Source organism: Haliotis rubra, unplaced genomic scaffold (genome assembly GCF_003918875.1).
Source record: "Haliotis rubra isolate DU_JTF1 unplaced genomic scaffold, ASM391887v1 Scf819, whole genome shotgun sequence".
Taxonomy (NCBI): domain Eukaryota; kingdom Metazoa; phylum Mollusca; class Gastropoda; order Lepetellida; family Haliotidae; genus Haliotis; species Haliotis rubra.
In genome coordinates this window covers 448,495-459,626 of record NW_025767545.1, presented here as the reverse complement: position 1 = coordinate 459,626, position 11,132 = coordinate 448,495, and the positions used below count along the sequence as shown (strand labels likewise).

General features: G+C 38.4%; 1 protein-coding gene and 1 long non-coding RNA gene across 2 annotated transcripts; one reads left to right on the top strand and one right to left on the bottom strand.

The window, feature by feature from the left end:
- Positions 1-686: 686 nt before the first annotated feature.
- LOC124261965 lies at positions 687-1,103 on the top strand. Its single transcript, XR_006894479.1, has 2 exons — positions 687-806; positions 946-1,103. It is a non-coding gene; the product is annotated as an uncharacterized LOC124261965 (long non-coding RNA).
- Positions 1,000-4,838, bottom strand: LOC124261964 (cytochrome b-c1 complex subunit 6, mitochondrial-like). Its single transcript, XM_046696326.1, has 4 exons — positions 4,722-4,838; positions 3,358-3,381; positions 2,133-2,288; positions 1,000-1,245 (listed from the first exon to the last, which is right to left on the bottom strand). Exons 1-4 carry the CDS (start codon positions 4,764-4,766, stop codon positions 1,213-1,215), a joined length of 258 nt encoding a protein of 85 aa, XP_046552282.1. The 5' UTR covers positions 4,767-4,838; the 3' UTR covers positions 1,000-1,212.
- Positions 4,839-11,132: the final 6,294 nt, after the last annotated feature.

Genomic DNA, 11,132 nt, shown 5'->3' with positions numbered 1-11,132 from the left:
AGCATGAATACCCCACTCAGCCACATTATATCGGGCCGGCCAGTCCTTCGTGTACCCATTAATGCCGAGCGCCAGGCAGGGACCAACAAGTACCATATTTTAACGTCCTTTGGTATGACGCAGTTGGGGAATCGAACCCGCTACCTTCCGCTCTCCGGGCAGACGCTCTAACCACTACACCACGGAGGCGATCGGATCCACAGGTACCATGACAGGGAAAAGGTGTCACTTGAAAAGGCAGCTATGGTGGCAAATGGATCAAGGATATTCATCATTACTACATAATCATAAATGGAGATAAAAACATTGGACAATTGAGGATGTTTTCTTTATTGCATTTCGGTGAGTGCTTGAAAACGTTATGACACACCTTCCTCTATATGTGAATTATAACGGAACTGTTAAGCTCAACCACAATTCATCTAAGCATCGTTTACTGTGGTCTTTTGACAGTGTTGAGCATCTGGCCACATAAGAATACAGTCTATTGGAAAATATATCAGAATGAAACAAACGTATTCATGTATATATCTGGACCTGTTTTCAGACTCAAGTTTTAAGCAAGTTTATTGCTTTGCAAAGAGACTTGACTTCAACTGGCAACAGGCCGCTGATAAACAAGCAGTGTCTGTAGTAGAGCATAGTTTTATACTGAATGAAATATGAAAACCCAACCCTCATTTAAAGTACATGTACTCATGCAATGAGTCTTCAGTGTCAATTTCATTTAAAGAAAATGGCTTATAGTACTTGAGCTCAATAGGGCAGTATACTTCATAATAAGCTTCAAAACCAGGACTGACTGAGTTTGGTTTTACGCCGCTTTTAGCAATATTCCAGCAACATCACGGTGGGGGACACCAGAAATGGGCTTCACACATTGTACCCATGTGGGGATTCGAGCCGGGTTCACAAATAGGCTTCCCAATGCCCCTTCAAAACCAGGAATGCAAACATCTCCATCTTGAAAATATGTAACAAATAGACAACGCAACAAAGTTCGGATTTTACTCTCATTTACTTGTCCACACTAAATATTTGTACAAAACAGTTTGGTGAGAGCCAATGAATGAACAACTGAACAGTGAATGGCCTTTGCTAAACAAAAACAACAAATGGTCAGTCTAATGCTCTAGATCACCTCAACTTGAACAGATACCATTCAAGTCCCTCACATATAGATGCTTGAAAATTATCTTAGGCTACACATCATCATTTCAGCTTGGCAAACAGGTCTTTTGCTACCTGGAATGGAAACATATATACTATGTCAGAACAATGACAACTTTAAAGTTTTTAATACCTGTATTCATTAAACACAGTAACAAGTAAGGTTAATTTTTGTATCATTTCATAGTACTAAAGACTACTGTACACCCATATGAGCATGTCAAGTTAAGTTTGATATTTAAGGGAAATAATATTCATGATAATACCTTGCCATGCCATATTCCATAAAAAAGTAAAGGGATCATATCACTATGTGGTAATAGGAGTGTCAGTACAAGCATTATACACATCCAAGTTGAAGATACATGTTGGTTCCCAACACTAAGGTCAAGGACTTCAACTAGGTAGTCCATCAGCAGGGGGCAACTATCAGTCTTCCACTTTCTAAAGCACTTTATTTCGTGACAGATATTTAAGAGTTACATCACTGCAGCTAATGAAGGGATCTTTTTTGAAGAGCTGTGAAGATACCTTTGCCAAATTCTCAAACAATTAAAGCCTCTTCCACAAATTGTGTGTAAAGTATGCAAGCCATATACATTCTCTCAAGCATACCCATCATTGATAGTAGGTATTTAACTAATAATTTACTAATTTACTTAACACCTGTAAGATTTACATGTGGTGCCAATCATATTAATTTTTTAATAATTTGTTCATAAATCATGCTGAAATGCCTGTGCTTTATCATGTTACAAATAAATTGAGGGGGAATTCTTCTTAGATACTAATTTTCATTTCCACCCATTGCAAAGAACAAAACCATACAATGCTATAAACCATTAACATGTTTCATGAATGAAAGCATAATCATATGTAAATGGATTCTATCATTTTAGCTTTTACCTATGTTCTTTCCCTCCAGATCAAGAGAGAGAAAATTACTCCAGCTTGCAACTTACACATGCATCTACACAGTGGACGAAGTCAAACAGCTCCTGCGTGCAAGTCTCTGCCGTTTCCGACCGACCAGTGACTCTCTCTGTACAAGCATCCCACTCAGCCTTGTACTTCTCACAGGAGGCACCACAACTCTCCTTCATTGTGTCCTGAGGATCCTAAAAAAAACAAAACCAACAGCATGAATAGTTGTAACATGACGTTAAGATAAAGGCACCTGAGAAAAGGTGAGTATGTTGTTGCTTGTACTAGGGTTCAATGCCAGATTCAGTGATACCCATCCTCGATAATATCCAGGGTATACGTTACGATCACTCTCCACTATACCCTGGATGCATCCACAGCTTGGCCCGATGATTTTATTACCTCCTTTGGCTGGCTTTTTATCCAATCAGGTGTCTACGCTGGGAAGTTGAGCGAACGAATCACAACTCGCTTTTGCTTCTTAAATTAGCTAGCCGTTTAAACTTGACAACACAAATGATGCAGATGTACTCTGAAAGAGGTAGAAGGAGTTCAGATCTGTCAATTTGACTGTATTATTTCCTCAAAAATCTGAGTGGCACTGCAAACAAACCTTCGTGACTGCAACCACTATCTTTGTTGACACTGGCAAGCTCGGATGTAATGGCTGCTTAGCTGACTGGCTACTGTGAGAATGCAGAGCCAGCAAAGGGAGGTAATATAATTATCGGGCCAAGCAGTGGATGCATCCAGGGTATAGTGGAGAGTATACCCTGGAGATTATCGAGGATGAGTGATACCATGAATCAGCACAATCTCGATACTTCACTTAGGCACATTATACTCTGAGCCAACCAGTCCTTGTTTTGTCCCTCTTACACTGATATCCACAGACATGATACAAAATGATTGACAAGACCATTAAGTTCACATGGTTTTATCACATGTTGATAAAAATCCCCAAGCTGGGTAAAGAGGTAAATAATCTAGTGCATGTTGAGAAAGAATTGTGAAATAATCATTGATTTCTGTTTTGTATTTACTGGAAGTATATGACACTAAGTTTTCAGACGGTTTTGGAACAGATCTTTTAAATAAAAACAAAATCTATGAACAAGTATGTCATGTTTAACACCTCGATTTTGTTGGGTCAAAACAACCTGTCCCTGTAGATTTTGACTTGTCAAAGAGACAGGTGGCCTTGTGTAACCCTGCTAATATATAAACCTGACATGGACAAGGACTCAAATGAATTCAGCTCACCACCAGGTCCTCCTCCTCTTCCTCCTGTAACAATGAAAAACAAAACCTCATGTGAATAATGTTAATATCACACTTGAAATCATAAAGTAACAACTACCTTAACCCTAGTTTTTGAAGACCCTTCAAACTTAATAAGGATGTGTCACATTCTGACATTGTTTACATGCTTGAATCATTCACAAAAAATACATCATGAAGTGTGGTTGGTGGTCATGAATGAAACAAGGATACGCTTTTGTTATTTCTTGGTTGTCAGCACTTTACATGCAAATTGTTGCTCTGTAGATGGGAAAAACAGGGGACATTACACAATTATTTCAGATTCAATTTAAGTTCTTAGATGCGGACTGCTTCTCCATAACAGGCATTTTTGTTTTAATTTAAGGTTTTGAGGTGAACATTTTCTCACATTATTGGTAGAAACAGAAGATGTTTTCTATTCATGACAATGACAGTATAATGAGTGAGTGAGTGAGCACGTCAGCTGGATGTGACAAGAAAGCATGGAATCATATCTCTACCTCTTTGGTGACCCTTTGGTATTGTGCTGACAAGCCTAGAAATATTAGGATGTAAACAGGAATGTCAAACAACTTTCTTAGTTCTGGTTGAAACATCACAAATTAATTGTTTTATACCGACTGGGTATATAATAGCTTATATCTTGTTGTGCAGTTATCCACAGCTAGTTCAGATGGTGATGGGATCCATGGCAACAGTAGAAACAAATATGTACCATATTTTCAGAGGTTGTTTTCAGTCAGTTGCTTTGCTTAAAATGAGTACATACAATCTCATTGAACAGAGAATTTCCAGAAGAATGGGGAAAGATTGAAGTTGATTGTGAGTGATATATTTTTAGTCTTATTCAATTTCAAAGCTCGAACTGATGAGGAGGTTCATGCCATGGCAAAATAATTATAGGATCATGAAAGAAACAGCTGTTTGTTTTAAAACGTCTTTATATTGTAGGAAAATATGTCCCAATTATATCCAAGGGCAGGGGAACACATTTTCCTCAATGAAGTAGTTAATGAAACAAAGATCATTATCTTCAATGCTAAGCAAATAAACGTTTACATGAAACTTCGCAATTTTTGTCTACGAAAATTGAAGATATAACAAAACATTTCAAGCAATGCAGCAGATATGGCTTTTAATGGTAGATTTGTGTGGGTTATTGAGCTGTGATTTCGATCAAGGTGACCGGTGTCACGAGCATATTCGTCTGACACGATCTCGGCTTCATCGGTTATACCGTACACATGTTGAATCAGATCATCATATATATAACAACACGGATTGAATGTGATGTAGTTAAGTGCAAATGTTTCATTAACTCCTGTGTAATATCAGAATATTACCTCTGGGGGGTCAGAAGAAAGTACCACTTCGTCTCCTAGCGCCATGTTGGAACGGTAAGGTCCCGGATACAGGGACCGTTCAGTGAGTTATGTAAATGCATGCTATAACAAGTAAAATGAATGCTCCCTTGCTTGTTGTGAACAACGCGACCTCCCAACGCTTATCTCAAAGCATTACGCCCTTATTGTTTGTTTCTCTCTGTAGCATCAGTCGCGTAGCAAGCCATTTTTCTCGTGTAAGCCCGATAGGTTGCCAAGCTTTATATTTAGATAGTATTGAGGGCTTGCCCAACCTTTCTAGCATCAATCATGTGTAAGCTTGGGCTTATTTTTTAAAATGGTAGCTACACCCCTGATTATATAAAGTAAGTCGGGACATTGGTCATACACATTGCCGATTTCCAAAAATAATAGATATATACACAGATCTTTGAAAGTAAATGCTTCGTTGAATGATTTGTATAAAAGGCGTTTGTATTATTGTCCACCAATTGCGATCTTCTCTGAACCGTAATTTACCATGGGAAGTCAAAAATAGAGTATCATATTGTAACCACCCAATACCCATTGGAGGCTCTGACGACACAAGGCCGCTTGTTACCTATTTTGATACGGAACTCTTACGGGAGAATTTTAAAAGCTGATTAACGCATCGATTGATGACAACAGTACTACTTTTAATGTAAATGTATCTGTTGGCGCTTAAAGTGGAAGATATCGACACGGGATGAATAATACATAACATAAAACGTTTGATATATTATTCTACAGGTAATAAACTAACCCTGGGGCATTTGTCCTGTGGATAGTGTTGTCTGCTAACACCTGTGAAAACAGATCTACTTGTCATCACATGAAGCTAAACACATTAAGGGGATCAAAACAATGTATACGCCGTTACATCTTAACAAGCATGATTGCTTCTTGTATTTTATATATTTTTCAAAATGTAAATTAAAAAACAATTAAAGGTAATTATCATGCAGTTGCGCTCTCCTTTCTATTATCACTCTTAACATTGTTTTCTAAAAGATAAGGGGCGGTGGGGTAGCCTAGTGGTTAAAGCGTTGGCTCGTCACGTCGAAGACCCGGGTTCGAATCCCCACATGGGTACAATGTGTGAAGCCGCTTTCTGGTGTCCCCTGCCGTGATGTTGCTGGAATATTGCTAAAAGCGGCGTAAAACCCAACTCACTTACTCACTCACTCTAAAAGATAAAGTGCCTGTTTCCACACACTTGCGGTTGCTCAAAGCGCTAACACAATGTCATTATTACCCTGGATAACCCAAGCATTGTAAATGTGTTTACATGTACCTTCATGTTTCTCCGTGACTTAACAGGAACCTTTTTTAAAGTCGCCTTTTAAAAAAGGTTACCTATATAAAACTATCATCATTTTTGCGTAATTATTATGATCAATTCATTCCGGGCGTGGGTTAAATTGATGGAATATCTGACAGGTGACGTAAGCATGTGTTTCACCACTCTCCAAACCGGGTGAGTTGTTGAGTCATGGCTAACATTGACCATGACGACACGGAATGGCAATACTCAGTCAATGTTGCAGGATCCCTTGGCACCCCAATTCCCAGTTACTCCGTGAGGGAGATGGGACCCTAAACTCAGTTACGACATGGCCCTATTCTGTCTTTGAGTGTGTTGTGCAGTCCCTTGGCACAGTTATAGCAATGGAGTCTAGCTGGAATAGAAACCAGCGTAGAGGTGTGTTCGTACCAAAGTATTATTTCAAACAGTTTATGATGTAGTTTTTTAAAGTTCATTACAATTAATTTGCAACATCAGTCCTACAATAGTTTACGTAACCTGGTGGGGAAATAATACAGATCCATTTGTCACTTGTTAAAATGATTACTTTGAATTTTGCCTTCGCGTCTGCAACGGGTAGCTCAGTTATCATTAGTGAGTGAGTTAATATTTAACGTCACATAGTGCCACCAATAGACAGCAACTGTTGTTGTTGGTGGTGTTGAAATGGATACATGTGCCGTGAAAGCCATTTTTGAATGGTAGGTAGTCAGGAGAACGCCGATCACAAATCCCGAAGGATTCTGCTGTTGTCATAACGCGAGCGCCACATGGATGGACTGACCCTAAACACTGTAATCACTGAACGTGTACCGTTTTGTTGTAAACACGAGGCGTACAAATATACATCAGTGCAAAGACGCTTTATGATATAAACGTGTCATTGAGAAACAGTATAAATGTTTACGAAAACAAAAACAAAAATCAATTTAAACAGATCACAGGTAATCAATCTAAAGAGATGAGTGTATTCGCCTTGTGTATATATTGCTTAAGATAAAACGCTGGTTTGAGTAAATGTTCCAAAGATTTCTGAAAAGTTTTCATTATCTGAATTATAATCACATGGTCATGACGCTGAGTTAGGAAGCCTGGTAAATAGTCCTTATACTGTATATATGATGTGAAAGACTGATTCCGGATCAGACAGGTCAGCGGTTTGTACGTGTGAGTGAGTGAGTTTAGTTTTACGCCGCCTTTAGCATTATTCAAGCAATATCATGACGAGGTCAACAGAAATGTCCTTAACACATTGTACCCATATTGAGAATCAAACCCGGGTCTTCAGTGACGACAGCCACTTTAACCACTGGGCTACCCGGGTTAGTACATGTGGTAAGGGTACCATGACATGTATCCAGACCATCCATATGCGAAAGGAATATCGATTCCTGACGACCAAAGAGAAAGGTGTCCCAGTGGAATACAGTACTCGCTGAACAAAGGTCCCATATACTAATTGAAATTAGATACCTGTAAATACATCTCAGTGGCTGCACATTCACTAACTAAGACGCGTAACCAGGTTTGGCAGATCGAACTAATCCTATTTACGAGAGTCGGGTTTCTTCTGCATTCATTTAACGTTTGGTCCACAGTTTTATTTCCTAATGAATAATTCCATAAATAATTTTCTCGTTAATATGCTATCTCTCTCACACGGCTTCTGTCGACTTCCATCTTGCAAATGCGCCGTAGGATCGAGTACGGAAGCGCATTCATTGATTGGATGAAACATCCCAGCGGTTAACAAGCCTGTCTTGCCTTTCTTCGTCTGAAGACAAACATTGAACGATAACCACAAGTCGCCCAGACCGTACTTGCCATGTGAGTATTAACTGTTACTCAATCCATCACCACCAATTAAATAGGCAAACCTTCTGACTCACAATACGAAGTCTTTGAATGACATTTAGAAGTTATTCACTTGGCAAGGAACTTTCACGGACGTCATCTTCTTTACAATATAGAACCCAACTTTTTGAGTATATTCTCACTCCTTCATCAGGTGATTGATAAAATAGTAAGAATATATTTAATTTATAGAAGTCGACATTCACGAAGCCCTGTTAAAACATGGAACTAAATGAAACCAAAGTGAGTTTACAATTAGACAGTCAGGGGCGGATCCAGAGGGGTGGGTGTAGGTGGTGGGTGGGTGCGGGAGTGCGCACCCGCACGCCCCGACATTTTTTCCATAAAGAGCATATCCCCTAATCTTTGGACTTCATGATATATGTGCACCCCCATCCCCAACCCCTTCTCCCAAATCCTGTATCCGCCCCTGTGACATATCAAATATACAGATACGTTTCGCCAAGATACAATTCAAGAGTTACAAAATGGCAATACTTTAAAAAACCTGAGAAAAAGTACGTAAAATCCGTTTATATGACAGCTCAATTAAATGTTCAGCAATGTTGTAAATGAATTATTGTACTTCATAAAACATGAAAAATTTCTACTGAAGAATTTAACAAGTGTGAATGAGGTTATTAACTCCGTACTTAATTGTAGTTCAATTAGAGGCACTGTGTGAGCGTAATATGGCATACCAGTCGATTTTTGTTTATATCACGTTATTCTACACCATCCTCGTTGTTCATATACATGTATGATGATTGACAAAGATGGTTACGTTTCCATTTGGTCCAGCTTGATCCCCAGTAACGATCAGAAGCTCACATCACGGCCTATTTGAACATTTAATTTTTTAATGTATAAATTTAATGATTAACTTATTGTTATAATTTGGAAGTGGACACGAAACAGACACTGGGGGCTCATCCAGGATACACTTAATACAAATGTATATCGCAGTTGGTTTTCGCAAAATTATTGTATTTACATTTTATTGTCTTATGAAGTGTGAAGCCAACAACCACTTTGCTGTTTAGTAGTGATGAATTTGTCTGCCAGCCAGCTGCAGAACAAAGCTCTAGTATCAACACCCTGACCTGGTTGAATAAAATCTGGTAATCATTTCTGCTAAATTACCTATTTAAGAAAACAACTTGGGATGATGATACTATGACGTTGATAAAAGAATCAGAATTTATAATAGAAATGGGTATGGCTATGGGTAAAGAAATTCCACTTGAAGAATTGAAAGCCGAATAAAGAATGCATCAAACCAAAGAGAACGTTTCAAATTAAGCCATTAGATATTTAGTTTGATAAAGAAATTCAGTTGAAACAAATTGATGTGCAGTACCTCATTTGATTATGTCCAAGCATAACAGTGTTGTTTTGCCCTTGCCTGAACGTGATGTTGAGAAAGTGTTCTTACATTGTGAAAAATGTGCAAACTCTAAGAATGTTTAGGGTTAAAGATCAGGAAGTGTGTTCTGTTTTATGTATAGGTAGGAGTTTCATTATCAGGACGTTAAAGCTGCTGTGTAGAAGGGTTATGGATTGGTCCCTGAAGCGTACAGACTACCTGTTACGAAACGCATGGTTGTAGTTTGTTGACTTTTGTATGGAGGAGGAGACTTTGGCAGGCGGTGCTCTTCAGAGATCCTTGGTGATGATGATATTTTCAGGCAATTGTATTTTCAGGATGATGTTCGAAGGGTTATAAATCAGAAAAGGATAGTGCATCTACTCCTGCTTCCCGTTCTAACATTTCTAAGTCTTCTGTATTTTGTCGTAGCCTACATGTAGATGTTGCCATACTTCTGTTCTTCCCATAATGTTGTTGTGAATGGTCAAGTGACAGCCTTTTTGTGGTTCAGCCAGTGAGGATTTAGTTTTTGTAGACCAGTGATCGAAGTATGTTGTTGTGAAAGATGAGTATTCAATTTTTGTTGTTAAAGGTTTTGTGTCATTAAAGGTGCCAGTTCCAAACTGTTAAGCCAATTACTGCTTTGAGTTGTACTGGTACTCTTGAAACTCTGCTTTTGGATGGTATTTTGTTACTTTTGAAGAGTCATCAGCTGACTCCTAGGTTTTGGTGGAAGGTTTATGTGATGTTAATAGTGCGCCTCTCTATTACGTAATTTGTAGACAAATTTGGTGTCTTTATTGGTTGTCTTTGTATAAAAATGATGGAAACATTGGAAAATAATTTGCAGCTTTTTGTCTTTCGTGGGGCCAAGCAAAATGATTCAAAGTATGAATTAGTTGGCACTTTTCTGGACCATTACTACTACTTTGGGAAGAGTACTAAAAATTCTGACAATTTGGCTGTTGTGGGTGGAGAGGTGTTGGGTAATATTGAGGTGGAAGACAGAGAACTCAATCGGGCACTCTCTTTAAAAGAAACTGACGGGGTTCCATTTTGCTGTCAACATCGTTTCGATGGGGAAATGGAGAGCCAGATGTACCTGCTGATAATGATTGGAATGTTTTTCATCAGATTGTTCTTCAAATTTCTATCAAAACATGTCAAGGTTGGCACATGAAACTCATATACCTGGTGATATGGGCCCTATTTGAGACAAATATCTATCCTATTTCTTCTATTCAAACAAAATACAAAAATACCAGCTGCATCTGTGACGCCCATTCCAAAATTTTGAAGAGCCATTCAGCATCGCCATCACTGATTGTGTTGGGCCTTTGCCGAAAACGAAGTTAGGCAACCAGTACATGCTTGCTATCTTGTTTACTTCAACAAGAGGTTTCCAGAGGCTATTCCATTAAGGGAAATTATAACTGAAATAATAGTACAAAATGAATGCACATCATGAAAAAAGAGTGTCAAGAAAATTTCAGACCTCGCTGATAACGTTTTAGTAGTGTTGTAACTTCCTGGTCAACTATAAGTAACATGGGTCATGATATTGATATAAAAGTCGGAGATACAGACCCATTTTTAAAAATACCATTCCGTGATTATAAGATTCAGTTTGTTATATTAATATAATAAGTAATTATCATGACACAAATGACGATGTACCTACTGTTTCCCCAGTAGATACTGTATCAACTATTGATACTGCTGAGAATTTGTAACTCTGTGAAGTTTGACGGCATTGCTGACTGTCCTAACCCCAAGCAAAACAATAAAAGTTTGAGCAAAAGGCTCAAGTGTCATGGTCTTTGCTAAGTTTTAACGGATGTATCTGGTCGTACATAATTAA

Bases quoted from the DNA above. Each gene is read 5' to 3' on its own strand.
- LOC124261964 (XM_046696326.1), bottom strand. From the start codon at position 4,766: ATGGCGCTAGGAGACGAAGTGGTACTTTCTTCTGACCCCCCAGAG. The intron at 2,289-3,357 runs GTGAGCTGAATT...TGTTTTTTTTAG, and splicing joins AAGAGGAGGAGGACCTGGTG to GATCCTCAGGACACAATGAA. The intron at 1,246-2,132 runs GTAAGTTGCAAG...TTTCCATTCCAG, and splicing joins TCCACTGTGTAGATGCATGT to GTAGCAAAAGACCTGTTTGC.